This window comes from Epinephelus moara, chromosome 5 (assembly GCF_006386435.1).
Source record: "Epinephelus moara isolate mb chromosome 5, YSFRI_EMoa_1.0, whole genome shotgun sequence".
Taxonomy (NCBI): Eukaryota; Metazoa; Chordata; class Actinopteri; order Perciformes; family Serranidae; genus Epinephelus; species Epinephelus moara.
In genome coordinates, this window is record NC_065510.1 from 20818983 (window position 1) to 20843333 (window position 24351).

At 40.1% G+C, this 24351-nt stretch overlaps 2 protein-coding genes across 3 annotated transcripts in view; one reads left to right on the forward strand and one right to left on the reverse strand.

Annotated features, from left to right (window-relative positions):
- The window catches only part of pkd2 (polycystic kidney disease 2), a 12421-nt gene extending 4771 nt beyond the window's left edge, over positions 1-7650 (forward strand). The window contains exons 4-15 of one of the 2 annotated variants that reach the window (XM_050044975.1): positions 263-513; positions 638-862; positions 1083-1311; positions 1405-1575; positions 2420-2601; positions 2695-2815; positions 2902-3000; positions 3491-3612; positions 3716-3833; positions 3956-4116; positions 4336-4483; positions 6742-7650. In XM_050044975.1, the coding sequence (XP_049900932.1) occupies positions 263-513; positions 638-862; positions 1083-1311; positions 1405-1575; positions 2420-2601; positions 2695-2815; positions 2902-3000; positions 3491-3612; positions 3716-3833; positions 3956-4116; positions 4336-4483; positions 6742-6945 (2031 nt within the window). In that variant the 3' untranslated portion in view covers positions 6946-7650. Of the gene's footprint in view, positions 1-262; positions 514-637; positions 863-1082; positions 1312-1404; positions 1576-2419; positions 2602-2694; positions 2816-2901; positions 3001-3490; positions 3613-3715; positions 3834-3952; positions 4117-4335; positions 4484-6741 lie in introns of both variants that reach the window. The other variant, XM_050044974.1, reaches the window with a different exon arrangement.
- Positions 7651-8067: 417 nt separating this feature from the next.
- abcg2d (ATP-binding cassette, sub-family G (WHITE), member 2d) lies at positions 8068-23540 on the reverse strand. The gene is made up of 16 exons (XM_050044976.1): positions 23075-23540; positions 21168-21383; positions 19994-20053; positions 19783-19897; positions 19046-19198; positions 18801-18958; positions 17361-17512; positions 17049-17150; positions 16422-16672; positions 13800-13882; positions 11887-11976; positions 11649-11770; positions 11351-11505; positions 11027-11116; positions 10543-10655; positions 8068-10411 (listed from the first exon to the last, which is right to left on the reverse strand). Exons 2-16 carry the CDS (start codon positions 21377-21379, stop codon positions 10264-10266), a joined length of 2004 nt encoding a protein of 667 aa, XP_049900933.1. The 5' UTR covers positions 21380-21383; positions 23075-23540; the 3' UTR covers positions 8068-10263.
- Positions 23541-24351: the final 811 nt, after the last annotated feature.

Genomic DNA, 24351 nt, shown 5'->3' on the forward strand with positions numbered 1-24351 from the left:
GAGAACATGCAGCATAGGGCCACAGGCTGAACTTGAACCCGGGCCGCTGCGGCAACAGCCTTGTGCATGGGGCACCTGCTCTATCCACTAAGCCACCGACGTCCCATCCTGGCTCCATCTTAGTAGAAATACATTTCAGTAGAAACACATGTCAGAGAAAATATTGCTCCAGCCTAGGAAAAAAGTGCAGTACCTATAACCCTCAAACAAACCTCCGCCCGGCCTCTTCTGTGTTGCAATCCTGACTGTCCTACACGTATAGTTCACAGAGGGACCTTTCCTCAATGGCATGTACTGGGAGGTGTGGTACAACAACCAGAGCCTGCCTGAGAATCACAGTCTCATCTACTATGAGAACCTCCTCCTCGGGGTGCCACGGCTCCGACAGGTCAAAGTTCGCAATGAGTCCTGCACCGTCCATGAAGATCTGAGAGACGAGGTCCAGGACTGCTACAACATGTACACCCCGACCAACGAGGACACGGCCTCCTTCGGCCCCAAGAATGGAACAGCGTAAGCCCACGCTTTTAATTTAATTTATATTACATTATCCGATTTAAAGGACATTAGAGCTGTATCATCTTAGTACATCAACAAATGTGTACATCCTAAATCTGCTCTTCCTGGTGTCTCTCAGGTGGGTGTACACAACAGAGAGTGAGATGAATGGGAGCAGTTACTGGGGCCAAATATCTAAATATGGAGGCGGAGGATATTACAAAGACCTGTCTCGTACTAAAGAGGAGTCAGCAAACCAACTGCAGTTTCTCAGAGACCATCTGTGGCTGGACAGAGGCACCAGGGCGGTGTTTCTCGACTTCTCTGTCTACAATGGGAACATCAACCTTTTCTGTATCGCCAGGTAAGATTCATCAATCACAACGTATCCATTTACAATATAGTGCAGGGATGTGCCTAATGATTATTTCTGGATTTGTAACAGTGTGTAACAAATAAATGGCACAAATCGACACATTTTAGGAATCAGAGGCTGTGAATGTTTGGTATGCTTTTTTTAACTTTATCTCCAAAATATAAAAGTGCCAGTATGGACAGTTAATATGATTTGATGCATTTTTCAGGTTGCTGGTGGAGTTCCCTGCTACAGGTGGTGTGGTGACCTCCTGGCAGTTCCAAACAGTGCGTCTGATACGATACGTGTCCAGCTGGGACTACTTTGTGGGTGTGTGCGAGGTAGCATTCTGTCTATTCATCCTCTACTACGTGGTGGAGGAGGTGCTGGAGATCCGCATCCACCGCCTGCATTACTTCAAGTGCCTGTGGAACTGTCTGGATGTTCTCATTGTCGTGGTGTGTATCAAAGTCGTACTCCGGATTATTAAAGTTAGATCATAGTAATTTTAACAAGACTGACAAAGTTTGTTGTATGCTCTTTTTCTCCAGTTGAGTGTTGTCGCCATAATCATGAACATAACCAGAACAGCCATGGTGGGCAACCTTCTGAAAGGCCTGTTGGAGAACCACAACGCTCACCCCAGCTTTGAGCCTTTGGCCAACCTGCAGGTCCAGTTCAACCACGTGGCTGCGGTCATCGTCTTTTTCTCCTGGGTCAAGGTATGAATTTGTACCATTTGCATCATAATCAATCCAAAAATACCACACTGTATACATAAAAACCAACTGGCGACCAACGGGACTGAAAAATGAAGCCAATGTTTAAGTGCCAAACTGCAGTTCCTCTAATGGCCACTTGAGGTTGGCTCCAAAAGCGAGGCAATCCTCATAGACCCCCATGTTAAAATATGCAAGTAAACATGTTTACAGCCTGGAACAAAAAAAGGTTTGGGTCTCTACAGCTAATTTCCTGTTTCATGACAACTGTACTTGGGGTAATTTTTTAAGTAACTCAACCATTTAAATATTATTAAGACTTAAAAGTCATGCATAGTTAAGGGCGTGGTCACTTTGAGAGACAGGTGGGTGTCGTCTTGTCGCTAGTCTCTACAACAGCAGCAACGTTGTTAATCATTACGTAACCCCAGATTCACAGAGTGTTGGTGTAGCCATAGCCATCAATATTACTGTGTTTGCAGTTAATAAAAAAATAATAATAATGTTTTGGTTACCTAAAAAAGTCATGTTCAGTGTTGGATATTCAGTTTTTCCAGTAACTACATTTTGTATTTAATTTGCCAAAAATTAGCATTAGCATTATCACTGTTAACCATAGCAGTAAATGCACTGTGCCAGTCAAGCTAGCGGCTAGCATTGGGAATGGCTCCACCCTCTCGTTCAAATATGGTCTGGCTCCAAAAATCCAAGACGTCGACAACCAAAATGCCAAACCAGTGGATGACGTCATGGTGGCTACGTCCATTATCTTAAACAGTCTGTGATAAGAACCCAACTACAGTTCTGTGAAGTCCACTAATCCTCATAATTATGCTCCTCCTCTCAGCTGTTCAAGTTCATCAACTTCAATAAGACCATGAGTCAGCTGTCCGGCACCATGTCTCGCTGCGCTAAGGACCTTGTGGGTTTTGCCATCATGTTCTTCATCATCTTCCTGGCGTATGCTCAGCTCGCCTACTTGGTGTTCGGAACCCAAGTCAACGATTTCAGTACCTTCCAGGCCAGCATGTATGTGATTCAAAGTATAGTCCTCAAATGTACAAACACCACCGTCAGCTGATGTTTCCTGTTGTTTAAAAAATGTTATTTCTGTTTGTGTAGTTTTACTCAGTTCCGCATCATCCTGGGAGACTTTGAGTTCTCAGAAATAGAGGAGGCGAATCCAGTGCTCGGACCCATCTACTTCACAACCTTTGTCTTCTTCATTTTCTTCATCCTCATGGTGAGTCCGGTGTAGTCACGTTTGTTGTTATTGTTTACACACACACACCCTCTAACACAACACCTTTTCTTATTCTCTCCATACAGAACATGTTCCTGGCAATCATCAACGACACATACTCTGAGGTGAAGGCCGACATGTCTCAGCAGAGGTCTGAGATGGAAATGACTGATCTCATTAAGAAGGTATTGAACTACATGTATTATTCATGTCGGCCGGGCAGATTAAATCCATTAAATCAACAGCAGCTGCCGCAGCAATAACGACAGCAGCTCCAGAAGCTACTCCAGATATTGCAGTTTTTGGGTCTGGTTGCATCTACGCACTCACAGATACAGATATTGGAAAAATTTAATGAGAACAGATATTAGAAAAGAGTATTAGAAAATAGCAGGATTTCTGCCAGTAAAGGTGTTAGTGAAGTGGTTAGTTGTTCTCCCTGAAGCTTGATATACTTCATAAAACTGAAATAATTTCCTCTGATGTGAGTAGAAGTCTCAAATTGATTCTCTGCAGGAAACCCAGAGTGTGTCAGCTTCACAACATGTGATACAGAGTGACGTATCTTTATGACAATGGAGCAGAAGCACAGTATAGTAGAAGTGTGGTTTGTGTACCGTAAACTGTAACCGGCTTCTTTAGGTTGCTCCAAATGTAAGTATTCTTCTCTCTTAGGGTTGTAACAAAGCTTTGATGAAGCTGAGACTGAAGAAGACGGCAGTAGACGACATCTCCGACAGTTTGCGTCAGGCCGGGGGCAAACTGAACTTTGATGAACTCCGCCAGGATCTTAAAGGGTGAAGAAAACTGAAAGATAAAAACTCGAAACTATTATATTATTTGAGTTTACTTCTGTATTTGTCAAACTCATACTGTGCTTTGACCTTTTTCCTTGCTCAGAAAGGGCCACACAGACGCAGAAATTCAAGCCATCTTTGCCAAGTATGATCACGACGGTGACCAGGAGCTGACGGAGCACGAACACCAGCAGATGAGAGACGACCTGGAGAAAGAGAGAGTGAGTGATGATGCCAGCAGCAACACGTGGAAAAACACAACACACCCTGCATGTATGTGGTCGTTCACACTCAGCCACAGCACCTGCAGATGTTCAGTGTGTCTCTGCTCGCTCGCCAGGAGGACTTGGAGCTGGAACGCAATTCGCTGACCCGACCCAGCAGCGGGCGGAGCTTCCCTCGCACCCAGGATGACTCAGAGGAAGACGATGATGAGGACAGCGGCCACAGCTCTCGTCGTCGCGGCAGCAGCTCAGGCGGTGTCTCCTATGAAGAGTTTCAAGTGTATGGAGCTTTTATTATTAAATTTTATTATACTGTAACTTTACTGTTAATCAGTGAATGAAAGCTGAGCTAATAACTGATGAGTAATAAAATGTCATAGTCATACATACGCAGTTTATATACACACATTTGAGTTTTTCATATTAATCTGAATGATTCTTACTGTAATACATTTACCATGTAAAATAATAAGGGAACTAACCGCTCTGTGTTTCTCAGTCTGGTGAGACGTGTGGACAGGATGGAGCACTCGATAGGCAGCATAGTGTCCAAGATAGACGCTGTGATCGTGAAGCTGGAAACCATGGAGAGAGCTAAACTCAAAAGGAGAGATGTGCTGGGCAGGCTGCTGGACGGACTCATGGAGGTGAGAGGCAGTAGAGACACAGTCAGTGGCTGTGCGTTTACACACACTTAAAGCTGCGATAATGAATGAATGAATGAATGAATACTTTATTTGTCAGAATCACTTCTGAAAATTTTCTTGCGTCCAAGACACTTGTTTCTCATGACAGAAAACAACATAATATAACAGACAACCAGACAAAATGTCACATCAGACAAAGCACAACATCAGACATGTGACGTGCCACATGCAACCTCATCAAAGTGGCTGCAGTGCCTCCAGGTCCCTACCCTAGCGGCTATTAAATGCCCCCCTGCCCTGACAAACCCGACTGATTCAACATTTTAACAGATTGAGGAATAAAGGAGTTCCTCAGTCTATTTGATCTAGCTATAGGGACTCTATATCTCCTGTTGGATGGCAGCAACTGGTATTCTTCAAATAAAACGTGTCGGGTCGGACAAAATATTGTCTGCCAGGGACAGCATTCGTCTATTATATGCAGCTCTAAAAACTGGCTCAAGTGTTTGGCCTACAATCTTTGAGCAGATACGTAGCTGTCTCCCCAGTCGAGCTTTAAGTTGCACTGAGAGACAACTATACCATGCACTGACTCCATACTGCATAACACTGAGAACAATAGATTGAAAGAACAATAACAGAATAGGCTTACTAGTACCAAAAGATCTTAGTCTCCTAAGGAAATAAATACGTTGCTGTATTTTGCTACAGATATAATCGATGTGTACGCTCCATGATAGAGCAGCGTCCACATGGATGCCTAAGTATTTGTAGGAAACAACTTGTTCGATATTTGTGTTATTGATAGTGACAGGTGTAGAATATGAGTTCTCTGGAAGACCAAAAATGACTTCTTTTGTCTTCTTTGCATTGATAATAAGTGAGTTCTTCTCACACCACTCCACAAGACTATCTGTATGAACCTGATGAATACTGGGGTCGTCTTCGGTCCCCAGCAGAGACAACAATACAGTATCATCAGAGAACTTCAAAATAAACGTATTTGGTCCATTATTTCTACAATCATCAGTGTAAAGTGTGAAAATAAATGGAGAGCTTACACATCCCTGGGGCGCTCCAATATTGGTTACTATAGAAGTTGAATATGTCTGGTTAACCTTGACCCTCTGTACTCTATTTTTGAAGAATGCATGGTATTGTGAATTAAATAAGGATTTACCTCCTTCTCAACCATCTTAGCCAATAAGAGCTCTGGCTGGATCATATTAAAGGCCGATGTGAAATCTAGAAAAAGAGCTCTAGCTGTCGTTTTAGGCTTATCAAGATGCTTCAGAATGAGGTGCATCAATGTCACCACTGCATCTTCTGTGCTACGATTATGCTTATATGCAAATTGCTGCCTGTCAAGTTTGTCAGCCATGGACTCACTAAGGTCCTGAACTACAATTTTTTCCAAGGCCTTCATTACAACCGGAGTCAAGGCGACAGGGCGATAATCACATGGTTGCTTTGGACATTTCACTTTGGAACAGGTATTATATGCGATGGAATACTACCCGTGTTCACAGAGCACTTGTAAATAGGCTGCCACACAGGAGCCAACTCATAGGCAAAGGTTTTCAAAATATATGCACTAAGATTGTTAAATGTTAAATGTTAAATACACATGGGTTTGAATCTGGAAGAAACAAATACACTATTAGAGCTTCAGTCAAATTAAATAAATGTCCATTTTAATAAGGGTAAATAATCCTCAGTTAAAATTATACACAGGATAAACCAAAGAGAAAGAAACTGCTTACCAGCACTCTTGTCCCATGTGACGATGACGAAAGAATGGGTCAAATGGTGTCCAGGGTTTAAATAGGGGTGAACAGGTGAACTCACTCAGGTTAATGAGTGAACAAAGAGTGAAAGGAGCCAATCAGTGCTGAGGAAAGGGGGAAAAGGAAGTGAGGTAAAGGAAGTGTCAAAATAAAGCATGGGTTGTTTATATCTACATGCTAAGCAAATCTGTTTCCATAGAGTCCGCCATGTTGTTTCTACAGGAGCCCAAAACAGACAAATCAAACACTAGGACTAGATAGGGCTGTTTGTATTTTTGTGTTGGCCACACAGGAGAAGTTTCAGTTGGTTGCAATCCCCAACCTCACCACTAGATGTCACTAAATCCTACACACTGGGCCTCTAAGTAACTGGCCTACAGCCTGCTTTCCACAATAATCTGACAAATTAATTATCTCATAAGATACGTAATTCCCACAGCTAGATTCCTCCAATCTGTTTTTGTCTGTCAGGATGAGCGCGTGGGACGGGACACAGACACCCACAGGGAGCAGATGGAGAGGCTGGTGAGGGAGGAACTGGAGCGCTGGGAGTCTGACGATATGGCCTCACAGGTCAGCCACCCACAGCCGGCCACTCCTGTTGGCCCAAGGCCTCGCCCATCCTCCTCTTTGTCCACCGACGGCCTCGACACAAACGGGAGCAGCCATGTGTGAGGAGGACTTGGCCCGATGAAGGATATTTCACTCTGGCAAGAAACTCTTCACTTGAAGTTTCCCTGCAGCGATACGAGTAACTGAAGAGGTGGGACCATTTTTGCAGAACAAAGTAGCATTACAAAGGAGGTGACAGAATCAAACGCACCTCACCTCAGATACTTCAATGCACTGACAGTTCTTCTGTGAGACATCTATGAGTATTCACTAAAGCTATTATCAAGTATTACTTTCACAGGATGATGAAGGGAAACATGAGAATGTGTGGTAGAGACTTTTACGAAGGATTTACAGCAGTGTTCCACAGTATTTCATATAACACACCATCCTCAGCACACTCAGCGTGATTTTAGTATTACATGAGAAATATCTCACCTGCTTCTGATTACTGTATTCACACATCGCAGCATTTACACAAACACCAAAAAGAAGTTTCTTTGACTGTTAATTATGCTGATTATTTGTTCTTTCATCATTTTAATACGCAGTAGGTACAAGTGTGGCACATTCTGTCATATTTACTCATCCTCTGTACGTCAATTAAGCTTCAGATTAAATAGCTTATCATCATTTTATGATACATATTGTAACTTGAAACAAACTTCGATTTGGAGTGCGACTAGTGTTCATGGGAAACCCATGCATTTATTATTATTTTCTCCTGTGCCTTACTTTTTTACAATCTATTTCTTTTTTTAAAAATCTCTTATGCCAAATAAAGTGTTAATAAAATATAAGCTTGTTTTTTTTTTTAAATTAGATTTTAATCAGAGCCAAATCAGTAATGCCTTTTCCTGGTGTACAGAACAATGTGATCTACTGACCTCATCTGCAGTTTATTGAATGTAAATGCTCTTTTATAATATTATGATCACATTTCCTTCATTGCTGATGCTTATAGTTGTACAAATATATAAAACCTAGTGAAATAATATAGTTTTTGTGTATAATGATCAAAAAAATATACTTTTATTTGATTTTAGGCCCTAGGATACCCTAGATAAGTTATGCAACATTAAATTTACGACTGTAAATGTACACCACAGGAATCCGTTCAAAAATGTGTCTGCTGATGTACAAATACTGTACTATTTAATTTAAGTATTCAGTAACACTTACAGAAATAGACACAAAATTATGTTATTTTGGTCGCTGTATTTAGCTGCAGTTTTAAAGTTTATAGTTTATAATTAGTTGTTGAAAGAACCCCTTTAAGAAAACTTCCATGGAAACTATCCTGAAATTACAGACCTGTAAAGTGTTGCCAAGTATTTTTTAAATAAAATAATTATCCAAAACTTTACCGACACTTACATACAATTGCTGTATGTCAACATCAGAACACACCGTACTGAAAGAAAAACGCAAAGTCTGACGTTAAGTGAAAATGTTTATACATGTTTTCAAAAAGCTGCATCAGAACATAAATGTGTGTACAGACTTTTTTTTGGTAACAACAAAAAATTACACATACTAACAATGTATGTGATATATTTTTCTACAATATCTACAGTTATTAAAAAAAAAATTAAAAAAAATCAGCGCTCAATTACAGTTAAGAAAAATTCAGTAATTGTACAAAAGTTGAATAATCAGGATTACTGAGTTACAAAAGTACTGAAAAAAGGCATAATCTGATTTTAAAATAATACGGTAAATGTAAATATTCATAAATAAGAAACACATCACACATAATCACGTCAATGTTGTGTGAAAATCTTGAAACGACTGTCAGAAAACTCTCTGTCGGGCTTTAAAATCACTTCAACACTGTGAAAAATAAAGAACACTGTTATTATTAGCTCCTAAAAAGTTTTTCAGAGACACATGGTTTTCACCAATGACAGTTACGCTAATGTTTACATTCAGGTATGTATTTTACCTGTACTGAATATCCAAGTATTTAAGTGCAAAACGTAGACACACTCAAACAGTTTGACATTTTGGGAAAAATTGTGTATTTGCTTAGAGTAAGATAAGAAGATCAATACTCATATCTGTTCATTAAAACTGCTAATTAAAGCTAATTAACATTTTTATAATTTAAGAATGAAACACATTGTTAGAAAGTAATTGGTTTTGGTTTTAAGTCACGCAGCTTTACTGTTATGGTTGACTCTCATGCCATGACTTTTGGACACAGCAGACTGCTGGATGAGTAAACAGGCTACTGTTTGCTAACACGTTCACCATAACAACTTTATAAGGAGATAATATGTAAACATTGTGTTAAGGCTACTTTAGCTTAGCATAGAGACTGGCGGCAGGGGCAAACAGCTAGCCTGACTCTTGTCAAAGTTAAAAAATACGCTCTAAAGCTAAACCAGCAGTCTGTGTTTTAATACTGAGATACATGCTGTAATTATTGCCTGGCAAATGACAGCCAGACACAGTGACTTCCCAGAGTCTTATTGTCACAGTGAGGTTTCCAGGCAACCAACAGAAATGCTGTGCAGAAGTGCTTTTTACATTTCTGTTTGTATAATGATTAAACAAACAACATACGAGTAAGCTTTAGCTGTGGAAGATCTGTTAATGAACTTCGAACTAAGTCAGTCAGCTGTTTCCTCCTTGCTTTAAGTCTTTACGCTAAGCTAAGCTAACTGCCTCCTGCCTCCTGGCTCTAGCCCCACACTCACACTCCACACTCGGTGCTCCTTTTCTGTTTGCACGTATGTGAATTAGGTAATATGGATATATTTGGTGGAAAATTGCAAAAAAGCCTCATTAGAAAAACAGTTCACAAAAATCAGTTCTAAGAGCCACACGCAGTTTATGTGAAATTATTAACATCTTCAGAAAGTTCGTGGTAACGATAGACTGGATATGAAGATGGACACCGCATCTCCACTTAACGCCCCCTGTACAAAAATGAAGCCAAAATATCGCGGGTACAGCCACTGCCATCTTACCCTGGTGACATCACTTGGAGCCACAGTCTGCACAGTAGCTATCACTGCTATGTTGAGTACCGATCGCGGTCACCACACATAGCCAATCAATCTGTCGTCAATTCCTCTAATTAAAACCAAAACGCATCAGAAAAATCAACACTTGAACACACAGCATCCTGATAACAACTACCTAAAATGACTTTATGGGCATGTTTGCGCTGTGATATCACTTGCGTAATATCCTCAATCTGTTCTGTGAACTGGCCTGATAGAGTGGTATCAATCGTCTCATCTTACTCCATGTAAAAAGAAGGTATGTGTCTTTCCCAAAATGTCATACTATTCCTTTACTGGTGAAATTCTTTTTGAACATCTACCTGCCTGGTTCCTTGAAGACAACAATAAAAGATACATAATCACACATTTAAGTGAACTTCTTGATGTAGCGGAGTTTCAGGTAAGCGATGATGAGGAATATGAAGGTCATTGCGGTCAGAGCCACGTGATTCTCCCACAGTCCCCAGGTGGTGTACTCTATTCCCAGGTAGTCCAGATACTGCTCACCTGTACATCTGAAATAACACCAGTCCCAACTGCTTAATTACAATGTTAAAGTCAATGTTTGAGCTGTTTGTTTTGTAGTTCATAAATGAGGCATGGTGAAGTAGCTGGATTAGAAATGTCATACTGCAGGTCTACTCACGTCAGGCCGACTGTGCTCACACTGCAGTTTGTCACTGTAGCCGACATGTTGGTGTTTCGGATCACAGCCTCGTCACAGAACTTCAAACCCACAAACTCGTTGATCTTCAAAGCCTGAGCAGAGATGACATCATCAATGAATGCTGAGCAGATATCAAAGTTACAAAATGTGCACTGTACAGCTCTTTTCATTTTAAAACAGATATATATTTTACATGTTTTTAACTTAAAATTTCTATTTTATGACCATTTTTATTTTACTTTGTTTATTTTGCACCAAAATACCAAGGCAAATTATTTGCAGCAAATGAACATCCCAGTATTTTATCAGGTGCCTACACACTGGTGAAGACACGACATACAAACATCAGAGAAAAAATATAATTTGGTGGCATCAATTCCTTTCTCTATAACTATAAACATACAGGTATTATTGCTTTCACTGCAGTCCTTCCTGTCATAACCTTCCTTTTACTGTGACTTACTGCGAGGCCGTAGCGAGGAATGCTGAAGTACTTCAGCCAGGCCAGCCAATCCATGATGCTGGGCAGGTTCACCAGGAGACCTGAGAAAATCTGAAAACACAACACAAACTCAAGGTTTTTTAACAGCTGACATTTTGACGTCACAGCAGAAAAAAGCTGCACTGACACATCTAAACTGAACAGCCCTAAACTAATGTTATTAGTGTTACCTGTGATTTTCCTGCTATCAGAAACTAGCTTTCTATTTCAATTAATTATACTAACTTCCAACTGAGTGTACTTGAAACATATTTAGGTGCATCTCAGTGTTTTTCTGTCTCTCACCATCATGAAGACAAATGTGATGGTCATGAAAATGTTGGCAAGAGCCACGACACACTGGTCAGCTGAGATGGCCATGGTCATGGCTGTGGCTGTGTAGGCCACCAGAGTCACTGTCAGCGTGAAGACGAAAAAGGCTGCAGCGGTGGATTTAAGCCCTGAGTGAAGACACACACAAACACACACACATTTATCTAAAGATTAAACACAGAGCTATCTGCATTTAAATTCAGTATTTGCTCAAATATTGAAACCTCGAGCACTGCACAGATGAATGAGTTTGTAGATCAGTCAGTCTTACCGATCATAAAGTAGACTATACAGCTGAAGATGAGGGAGGTGATGGTGCGCAGAGTGATGTCAGACAGGATCTTAGAGAGGAAATAGACGGACACTCTGTAGTAGCCGCTGATGTACTCATGCCTGTCACAAGAAAACACAAACAGAAATCAAATCCCAGCTCTACACACTTAATCCAAATTTATGTTGCATCATCCACACAGATTCTGTCCTGTACGACATGCTGACAGATTACATACACAAACAGTTTCCTCTCGATGATGAAGAGCTCAGCTGCAGACACAGTGCTGAAACACTGGTTGGTTGTGATGAAGAAGAGGGCGCCCATCCTGTAACAAGAACAGCAAAACAAAACCCAATCATTATTTTCTCTCCACATTTTAACAGGAGAGAAGCACTATTTTGGAAACAGACTTCAATACAACACCTGCATGGCTACGAGTGCAAGTGGCAATTCAGACAACAGCGACATCACAGCGACATCACAGCACAGTGCTGCTGATATTTTTTATATAATTTATATGACAGAGTTGTAAAAATAAATCAGTACCGATTCCGACTGAAAAAAGATCTCATTTTATGCAAATTGTGCCCGCCAGGTCTGAAAAAACAAGTCCCACCTTATGCCACAGCAACAATGATTTTGAGGCAACACACAGAAATGAGTGTGAACTAATTAATTTTAACGTGTGAACTAAACTTTGTGTGAACTTGCACAACACTGGCTATGACTGCTTGCCCGCCAGAAGAATAGTTTAGCATTTTGGGAAATAAGCTCATTCACTGTATTGCTGAGAGTTAGATGAGAGGACTGATGCCACTCTCATGTCTGTACAGTAAATATAAAGCTACAGCCAACAGTTGGTTATTTTAGCTTAGCACAAAGAGTGGAAACAGCTAGCCGGGCTCTGTCCAAAGGTAACAAAATACAAACAAGAACAAAGATTCTGTTAGTAGTCTTAAAGAAGTAGAAATCCCATAAAATCAAAACACTCACTAGTCTGCATGTACCTCAATACTGTGCTTAAGTAGAGTACATGAAAACTGTCCTTAGTTATATTCCACTACAGCTAAGTTTAACTCTAATGAGACATGTTATGTAAATTAAATAGCTTTGCCTATTATGCTAACAAAGAGTTGACTCTAAAGAGAGAGCTGGCTAAAGAACAGCCAGATTATAGTACTTAATGTGGTGTGGTCCGTATGTACATACAGGGACTTAAAAGGTGACTGACTCCACTACAGCCCTGCACCCAATGAAAAGGAGGGACGGCTGAATAACTTGAGGCATTTAAGCCGCATTCACCACAGTCTGCCATACTGCCTATGCATTGACCATGAATATAATGACATTAGGTCCTTATATTCCACTGAAGCATGCACAGAGAGAAAGAGGGAGACCATTGAGTTTTCTGATGTGCTTCACTGGACTTGTGAGTACCAGGTTGTGCCCAATAAAACACAGTAAGAGGATTAGTTACGCAGGAATTAAAAGCAAGTGACTGGCTTATAAACCTGAACAATTGTTAGGAAACATGTTGCAATAATCAATATGCCCATGAGAGACAGCCACATGATCTAAATATTATCCCTGTGTGCACATTATGACAGATGTACAGATTATTATAGCCGTCATACTGCTGAAGTTAGACAAGTCAGCCCTGCTGCAGTGAATAGTTTTAAATTAGTATAATTTCCCTGGAAGAGGAAGAGGAGGTCTGCACCAATGAGGAAAACTGTGAGATTAGGTAAATTACTCAAATGACAGTTTAGTGATAGCTGGGTGTTCTTTTGTTTATTATTACATAATGTATTCTTTATTTTTATTTAATTACTGAAGTCATGTCTAAAATGTCTTCAAAATGTTTTAATGCCTGAATGAAGCCAAATTTAAGTGCACTGAGTATTAAAAATTCTACATCAGCCTAAAAAAATCCACTGTGTTAGTTTTTCATTGTAGAATGATCTAATTTTTCCTCAGGTTGCTAAAAAACACAGATTCCAACATAAAACACAGAGGACATGACCTTGTTGTCCACGATAGCAACTACCACCCTCTGTGCACAGTAAATATATCAGGTTGGGTGTTCGGATGTTAAAAAAAGCAGATTTCGGACGGCATGTGCAGCATGTACTTCAGCAAGTCTCTCACCTGTTCTGGATACCACTCTGATCGTCTTTGACCCCGAAGAAAATGGCGCCTACGATGAGGGCAAGGAAAATGTGGACTCCCAGCTGCACAGACACAAACATGAGAGACTTTAATAGAAGCAGTGACAACCATCAAGAAAGACCTGCTTGTACAATTCGCATACATTAGTCCAATAACATTTCAGTGTCTAGAAGAGCCGCACAATTAAATCATCTTATCACCATTCAAGTTACTGGAGGGCTATATTGGAAGTTAGCCACTTGGCAAGCAAAGTCTCTAGTGCGTCTGCTCTGTGGACCCAACAATGCGGAAGATCCGGGTGATTGTACACATGGGAAGTTTAACTTCTTTGGCTTCATGCGCCACTGACCAACTTTCATAGGAATGAACAGGGCCCAGTCCCCAATGCTGTGTCCAGTTCTCTTTACACATCTTAAACATCAATCACAAGGTAGCCACACCCTGAAGCATACCCTGATTTATTGTAATATCTACTCTACGTGGGACCTTAATATACAAAATGAACATCATGCTGCATTGAAGAAGACTTAAAACTAGTGATTGAGAACATCAACTCATTAGGAAAATGTTTATTGGGGTAATAAATCAAGTGAGAAGTGGGGCCATGTTCTCATAGACTTCTATTAAATCAGACTTCTTTTGCAACCAGTGGAGTCGCCTCAGTTCTTCTAACTGTGGACTGTTATAAATTATTTTAGATGAATGGAAATAACACCTAAACAGTGTCCTCTTTGACAGAAAAGTCAGATTCTGGGGATCAGGGGTCAAGTGGACACCCTTCCCCTCCACCACACCGGCATATCTGCGAGAACAACCAGACCTGTTGGTGAGGGGGGACGACAGAAAAGAGTGAGAAAAGTGAAAGCGACACAAGTTTTAATCCTAACAATTTACAGATTATGACGGGACTAAGCGGTTCCCAGGGTGAAGGGATAAGCTATTAAGGTTGAGCCTCTTTCACCTCATTCCCCGCAGCCCTTCATGTGAAAGCGGGGCAGTGGAGTGATAGGTCATGATGCCATCATGTGATGAGTCCAGGACCGGGGCCAAGGGGCTTTGGTCAGATATGATATCAGTTCAGATCCTGGCCCTAAGAGGCAAGAGTGGGGTCACAACAGTCAGCAAAGCCGATTAACGCGCCCACTCCACCTAGAGCCCCTCTTGTAGGATTATTTTGACTTATTTAGGGCCAATTAGCTGTTAATAATTCCTAAAGTGAGGAGACTTCTGACGGCATTTTGCCGCCATGGGGTTACTAATGAGAGCATTAAGTCTTGACCCCTCCAAAGTGCTGTCACTGTGTCCTGTTCAAGATGATAACAGCGCTAACATTGCTTATTTTTCTGCTTTTGTCACTTTTTGGACTGTTTGAACAAAGTAAAAGTGATAATAACATGTTTAAACTAACATAAAAACCAAAAATTGAGACGTTATCAGATCAATAATTTAGAGCTGTAGGCTTAGACCTGAGGCACATTAAAGTCACGAAAATGAGGACCTACTTAACTGTCTTGAGACTTTGACATCAGATGAATTAAAACTTTAAAAAAAATCTATGCTGTACATTGTTTATGAGTTTTAGAGGATGAATTATTCAAATTGTAACAGGGGTGCCATTGTTAAAACACTTGGAGATGTACGGTAGCTGCTGCCAACCAAAAATTACTTTTACTTCAAATAAATTACCTAATACTGAGTATCAGTACTCTTAACCTTTAAGGTATCGACTGAAATTTATTATTTAAAAAATTTTTTTTTTATATACTTTATTAGTCCTCGAGGGGAAATTCAATTTTTCACTCTGTTGTCAATTACATATAGGTCTGAACACAAACATGCACAAACTGGACCTATACATGCACTAAGTGGAGAGATGTCAGAGTGGGCTGCCCATGACAGGCGCTCCGAGCGGTTGGGGGGTTTGGTGCCTTGCTCAGGGGCACCTTGGCAGTGCCCAGGAGGTGAACTGGCACCTCTCCAGCTACCAGTCCACGCTCCATATTTTGGTCCGGACGGGGACTTGAACAGGCGACCCTCTGGTTCCCAACCCAAGTCCCTATGGACTGAGCTACTGCCGCCCCAATAACTTCGTATGATGTAGTGTCGAAACGTCTCCAGTCAGACAATACCTGCATTCAATTCTTTTTGTGCCAGAGGTTTGATTCTGGACTGTCAGGACCCTCTGACTGATCAGCAAACTTTCTGTTGCTGCCATCTCCAGAGCTGCTCTCCTCCGGCAAACGGACAATTCAGAAACCGTCTTGTTAGCACAAGCTAACAGAGCAGCAGTGACCAACATCCACCACCGAGCCATTAAATAGTCCCGAACAAAAACACCAACACCGAAACATTAAACCCGTTAATAATTTACAACATTAGCTGTGATGCCAACAGTTAGCCCTGTCACTGTGTGTGTGTGTGTGTGTGTGTGTGTGTGTGTGTGGTCGGGCGGACTACCACAGCAGGCCCAGTGCTGAGCGCACATTCCTACAGTAGCAGCTACAACCTATACAGCCTGCTTTAGACTTTAAATTCATGATTGTCATATTTTTACCACAGATGATGAGTTTTGTGTTTAAAATGAGTAATGGTGATGTATACCTGGGCCACAGATGTTTGAGGGTTCAGCATGAGGTTCTGAAAGGTTCTCTTAAGAACCCAACGTAGCTGGTGGAAGAAGGAGCTGTTGTAGGTGATGGTGCGGGACTTTGAACATGAGATACACTTCTTTTCCTGGACGATGCGGTCCAGCTCAGCTCTCGTGTCGCTGGAGTAGCTGCTGTTCTTGTATTCCTCCACCAGGCGCTCCTCGATGCTCTGCCTGGAGCCACTGAAATCCTCAAAGTCCAAATCTGCCCAGAGGAGATACAGGAGGAACATCACAGATTGAAGAATTGTAAACAGTCTTCCCCAAAGACACAAATAATCCCATAAAGCACTGGATTAACAAAATCTTGGTCTCAGTTGTTTTCAGAAATATGTTTTAGTGTCCTGTTTAGCTTTAAAATGAGATAGCTGGTCCAGCCTGGGGCGGGTGCTTGGTACTCCAGTCAACTGTCTCCAACATGGAGGCTGGCTCGTAAACTTTCTCATTTTACAGCTGAACAGTACACTAAAATGTGTTTCTGAAAACATCTTACGGGAGAAATAGACAATGCAGTAACAAATTCTTGCTTAAGACACCATATTGACAGCAGTATTCATGCTACGGTGTATGAATGGTGTTACCTTCTGAGCCGTGCACTTTGGTCATGGTTGTAGCCGTGGAGTCTCCATTAATAACATCCAAAAAGAAGTCTGCTGGGTTGTTGTGGGGCTCACAGGGAAAGCCTGAGACACAGATCACAATGATCAGTGTTTAATATCAGAACATGCTTTATCAAGACAGTTTTTTTAATTGCCTGATTTATTTACTGCCATATATGAGAATAAAGCTGCACAACCACCTATGTTTATTTCCAGGTGACATTAGAAACATCAGGAACGGTATAACAATGTCAGATGGTATGTTGTATTGATAACAACTTTCCACATACTCACCAATGTTGGCGAAGTAGTCCAAAGCGTTTGGCGCTGGTCCGTGGTACACCATTTTACCACCCACCAGCAGAGTCAGAGTGTCAAACAGTCTGTAGATGGAGTATCGTGGTTGGTGGATGGACATGATTATTGTTCTTCCATGACTGGCCATCCTGAAAAGACACATAGTAAAACATAAACTAATATAAAAACAATAAAGATGCCTTGTAATTGCAAAAAAAAAAAAAAGTGGTAGAACAAGATTTTTGATATAAAAAAAAAAAAAGTGGTAGAACAAGATTTTTGATATTTCTTATGTGCTAAGTTCTGCCATTCTGCTGTCTTCAGTATACTTCTAAAATACAACAAATTGATTGTTGACTTCAAAAAATTAAAAGGAAATTATTTCTAACATTCTTATATTAAATAAACTGAACACTGAATCAAACACAAAAGGCGCCAACAAATAAAGGATAATTACATTTCAAAGTGAAGTTTTTCTACTGATACTCTTTTTCAACTAACTTAAAAAATCTGAGTGCAATATCCCAGTCTCTCATGATGTGCTTATTGCACAAGCTGACATGGTGATGATGATAAAAAAAAAAAGAAATACAAATTAAAAAACAATATATTGCACACTAGTGTGCAATACAAGTAAAGTCTGGCTGATTGATTGAAGCCTATTAGGCTCGAAATGTATATTTAAATGACGCATTTAAAGCCAGAATCCTTTCCTCTGAAAAAAAAAAAAAAAAAAATCAAAGAAGTGCTGCAATACATACAATGGACAGAGACCAAAAAAGTGAAATATCCCTTCAAATAATGAGGAATTCTCTTCCTGCATCATCAAGAGCATACAGAAACAGCACCGAACAGGACCGCAAGGCCCTGAAAAGACCGGTTCATTCGGCTGAACATACTATGGGTGCTGTTCTACCCTGCCTAAAGGACGTTTACACCAGGTAGGCACTGCAAATATATGGCCGGAAGAATCATTAAAGATCCCAACCACCCAGATAATGGCCTTTTTTCCCTGTAGATACAGCAGGCCAAAACGTTTTAAATGCACAAATAAAGCAACTGAGAGATTACATTCACTGAAATTGTATTCATATAATTTCATGTAGAGTTGTACCGATACCGATACTAGTATCGGAAATGCCTCCGATAACACGCTGTATCGGATCGGTACTCGGTATCGGCAGATACCTAAGGTTAAGGGATCGGAATCGGTATCGGGAAGGAAAAAGTGGTATCGGTACATCTCTAATTTCATGTGACAAATAAAATGATTTAAATAAAAAAAGACATATACATGTACATATAATTTTGTTTTAAGGTTAAATTACATTTCATAGGATGTAAGTGTAGTTTTAGGGCACGGATGAAGCTTAAAACTCGACTCTGAATATAATCCATTATAAAATCAGGAGAATAACAGAGAAGCTGTTTTATTACCTTTTCAACAACAGCAGGACAGAGTTAGCCGTGCTGGCGTCCAGTCCTGTGGTCGGTTCATCCAGAAAGAGAACTGAAGGATCAATAATCAGCTCCATGCCAATGTTTGTCCTCTTCCTCTCTCCTCCAGAGATTCCCCGAGTCATCTGTGTGCCCACCTGAGGAAAACACCAACATCAGTCTGTCCTGACTCTCACCTCATGTCTTGAAGGTTGGATAAGTCATTCAGACGTGTGTATCTTTACCTTGGAGTCAGCCACCTTGGTGAGACCCAGTTCTTTAATGAGGTGGTTGACTCGAGCCTCCTTCTCACTCTGAGGCACAGAGCTGGGCAGCCGCAGTGCTGCAGAAAAACGCAGATTCTCCCTCACAGTCAGGGTGCCCATGACCACATCTTCCTAGGAAGGGAGACAAGAGCTTGAGGTCAAAGGTCAGAGACAGAGAGGATCATTTGTTTTGTTGCTTAAATCTCCACAGACCTGTTATGCAGAGAATTGTCGACCTAACAGAGTTTAGAAAGTGGCAAACTTTGTATTTAAAGCTGCTAGCACTAATCTAATGACCTCTTTTCACTTAAAGTTACAACATAGTTTTGCTGCAGTACTTTAAGAATGAACTGGGCCGTCTGCTATGCCCAGTGTTATTTGGTCCACCTCAGCACCCCTGGTTTAAAGTCTGACATAAACGACAGTTTTGGTTCAGGCCCGGTCAGGCCAGCAGATGGTGGGACAATTTTGAATGGGAACGTTATTGATGAGGAGTGAAAGGAAAACTTTTGCATGGTAAGAGCATCATTTGTGTGTTTGAGAGAGCTCCTTCTTCCTGTATATGTGTAGACGGGGGGGTTATTTGTCTCAAGAGTTGGTAGAGACCAAACCAGGGAGTGAGTAACAGACATAAATATCAGGTGGACACAAACAAGTGATCAAAACAAACAAATCAGTGCATGCAGATTTAAGTAAATGTATGAATTCAAATGCACCTGAACCACATAGCCAGAGAGGCACTTGAAGTTTGGAGGCTGTGGTGCTTTGTCAATGAGTACTTCCCCTGAGAGACCCGATGGATCCTTTCTTGCAGCCAGAATGTCCAAAAATCTTTGAACAAAAACAACACTTAACAATCATATCGACAACAAATGCAGGTGACTATTTTGAATACATTTTCTTCTTGAAGATCCGTGTGATACTCACGAAGATTTTCCACTCCCAGTAGGTCCAAGAATTGCGTTGAGACCCGGTCTCATAATCCCACTGCAAGACAATAACACAGAGCTCTATGTAACCAGTTTAACATGAAAAAAATAATTCAAAGGCAAAGATTGGGACATATTTAAAGGGTCTGCATTAATTCCTATGGTGTTTAATCTAAGATTTCCACATCACAATATCACTTCTGCAATTACAAATGTTAGAAGTGTGAAACAAGTGGATTAATATGATCTTTTCTCTTAACACTTTTCCGCCCTCCCTCATCCCAAATAGAATAATGTTGATGAAAGGATTTTGCAGTTGCACAGATATCATAAACATGTCTTAAATGCTGCACATACACACAAAAAAGAATCTATACTGAGGTGTAAAAACTGAAAAGCAAATCCTTGGACTTCAGAGCGAACAGTTACACAATAGCAGAAAAGGGTCAGTGATATAAAATGGAATTAAAAGACTTGAATAAAAGCCTGACAAAGGATCACGTGACAGTGTTTAATTCGCTTCCCTGGCAGACTGCTCTTTAGTGCATCAGAGAGATTATATGCAAGAAACCATGCTTAATATCATATAATTAACACTGAAGCGGGAAAAGGCCCAGAAATTTGTGTGAAATTATTCATTCTTCCATGGGAAATGTCAGCTGTGTTTAATACCATCAGAAAGAAACAAGTGTAAGAGTCCATTCACTATTGTTCTACTTTGGGTAAGGATACAATGAGCCATACTGGATTGCTTTAACTGTAACACAGTCTCCCAAATTTAGATTTATTGTAATATATATTTATAATGATCCAAAAACTATCAATTGAACTATGTGTTTCTGAAAGTCAATGACGTATTTTGGCTTGTTTGCTTAGAAAATGCTCGTACTTTATTTGAGGCAGTTTTGAGTGTGTGTTTGGTTAAGTAAGAATAAATTAGCAACAATCTGTAAAACCGTATCACTAAAAATTTAATTGACTTTCTACTGAAAATAATTAGAGAAAACTACAACTGCTCAATGTGCCACAGGTCAAAAACATCTATGTATTTTTGGATACTGTTTTCCACAACAGGTGCAGGATACTAACGTGTGAGGTGATAAGATGTGTACATACAGACATGACTGACAAAGATGAACAGACAAAGAGCTTTTACAATCTTTACAACTGACTTGAGGTCAACTAGTATGTCCTTGAGACTGGTTTTCCGTTTACAGAGGAAGCCGCTCTTCAGCTGCACTTTGTATTGGATGTTATGGAAGCTCACAGTGGAGCCACACGGCTGCTTGTTCTGGTCCATGGCTGTGACGACCTTTGACCTGGTTGTCCCGTTGGTGCCGATATCTTCTATCATTGCGATGTTGATGTGATTGGCTCTCTCCATTCTCCTGTGCAGAAAACAACCATATCAGATGACACTGATCTGATGGAAATCAATCCTTTACTAATATGTTACCAACTTATGTGACGCAAAATAATATAAAATCAATCAGCAATGTATATGTCAGGGTCTCACGCACAGCAAACGTCATATAGTGTATGCTGAGGTGTAATTTTCACTGGGATAGGGTGAAAAACCTTAACTTTTCCAGGCCACTAAATGTGACTGTAATATCCCACGACTTTTCCAGGGTTTCCATGACCACGGCGCCCTGTGATATACTCCAAAAAAGGCCAGAGAGGAGTCGTATATTTAATAGTTTTTTGGCAGAATTTAGCCTGATGACCAACTTAGTCATTTACCACTTTTTAAGTTTAGTTCCTAAATGTATGTAGAAATTGCCAATTTCTTAAACCAAAGTTATGTCTTTACTATTGTTTAGGGCGTTATGTACTAAATTAACTGACCAAAAGAGGTGATGTGTTATGATCTGGGTGGCTTACAGTATCACATCAGCTAAAATAAATTCCTGGGGAAAACCCTGTGTTTAAAACGTGATGGTGGAGGAAACCACGCCAGGTACTGCACACGCACAGCTGGTCGTGGCAAAAACCTCAGTGGGAAAATAATGTGACAGCAACACACTCAGTCCCATGAATTATTAGCAATGTTTCAACATCCAACTAGTTTTTCCGCAGTATTTTTCAAAGGGCAATAAACTATCATGCGAGTGTGAAACATGCAAATGTTCATACACATTTCTCTTTATAGGAAGCAAGGTTGAAAATACGCTCGTCTGCCTTAGGTAACACTTTAAAGGGAAATATACTTAATTTTGCTAAAGACATAGATCTATCAGTGTTTATTATGGTAATATTAGTAATTCAAAATAAATATATCTCAAAATTACCGCAGATTGAAGCAGTGGTGTTGAGTCTCTTAAAGGTATGCCTGTGAAATACTCCTTTTAATAGTTTTAAAGATACTGTTAAATGAAATCCGGATGGAACTAACTTATTCTATTTTAATAATATATCTGTCTTGTGTCTTTATTGCATGTTATAATGTTATATCATGTGAGGACATATCATATTTTTGCTAAAAGAATTCAACATCTCCCATTTTCTGATGTACTTAAGACTTTAAAGAAGGACAGACCATTTAAGAAAAGCTTCCCATCAGCAGACATATACTGGGGTTTAAAATGTAGTTCACACTACATGACTTAAACCCTGATTTTCCACTCGTGATCAGTTAATAAGACAAAAATTGCAATTTGAAAACAAATTAAATTTGTTCAAACTGAGCTTATTTAACCAGCAACAAAACACACAACATCTGTGTCCTTGGTATAGTTTGAAAAAGGGGAAAAATTGGTATATTTTCTGTAAGGAACTCTATAGTTTGAAGTTGTGGGTAATAGACAAACTTCCAGAAAAAGCCAAACAAAAACTTATCTTACCAATAAAAACCACACACAAGAACCGTGACTTTAGTGTCTACAGCACTGATTCTCTCACCAAAACTATTGATTTTTAGTAAGAATATTTTCGTGCTCCATTCTCAATTAGATAAACCAAGTCTTGCAGGACCAAAATTTAAAACAAATAAATCACGTGTTGCAGAAAAATCCTCTGAAAATGATCACCACCATGATGGTGTTGCAAAGTAGTGAAAAGTTTTGTGACAGTGACTTACCGGGCTGTGAGTGTGAGAAGGCTGCTGGTGCGGAGATCCTGCTGCAGCCTTCAGGAGTGCTGCTGGTGCAGAGAAACTGTGTAGGCTGACTAACATCAGCTCATGACAGCAGGGACAGGTGCCTCACCATCCAGTAACACACTCAGCTGGGATCCTACCAAGCTGCACAGAGGTTTAACCCTTTATTTACCACTCACAAATACATAAATGATTAAAATGGAGACAGTCTATTTTCATACCTGTAACATTTCTGTTCAGTTTGAGAAACCTTTGGGTAGACTTATGCAACATACTACAGATGTGCAACTTATCAAAGAGAGTTTATCACAGTTTTTATCTGTCTAATTACATTATCACTGCTTGGAAGAGCAGAGCAGACTTAAAATAATTTTGAACATAAACCAGTATTATTGCAGATTATGATGGAGTACACAAGTTGGCCAAGTTTCGTGAGCTTAGTAATTCATTTCAAACTATACACAAATCACTGCACTGTCACTTTATGAATGTTTATACTTCCTCCATTTCTATTTACACTTTTTGTATTTATATGTTTCTATTGTAGCACTCCATGTTTGTTATTGCACTATATGTCTGTACCTTGTCTTGTATCTTGTCCATTGCACATTATGTTATTTTGTTAATTCTTTGGTTTTGCACCAGCACCAGGGAAACACAATTTTGTTTCTGTGTTCTGTACTGCACTGCATATGGATGAAAGACAATAAAGTCTCTTTTATTTCTTAAATGCATGGAAATCAATGACTACTGGATGGGAAAACACACCCCAACACTCACAGCACCATGGTTTGCAAAAAAGTTAGCTAACAGTTGTCTGTCTGTCTACACACCATCTTTAATTTGTAGTTAAAACATGCAAAACCACCAGCTTGGTCCTTTAAATAAAAAAGAGGCATTTCTTTTATTAATAGCTTTTAACAGTATATACAATACCCTTCAGATTAAAAGATAAATTAGAAAAACAAACTGTAAACGGTTTCATAGGCTAATGTTACTGTAGTTGTTCGTTAGCTAACGTTAGCCTAGCAAAGCAAGCGGCGGGAATTCACAAGTTAGCATTGGCAGTTAGACTAACTCTGGGGTTAGCTAGGCAAACGGTTCATTATATTTAAAACGTAAAATGAGATTTTAAAAGAATAGCTAGCATATATAAGCAAATGCGCAGAAAGTGGCCATACTATTAGCGCCTGTTAGCGTAATTATCTGTTTCAATATACAATAAAACTTGTCTACCGAGTTAAGCTAGCTGGCTAATT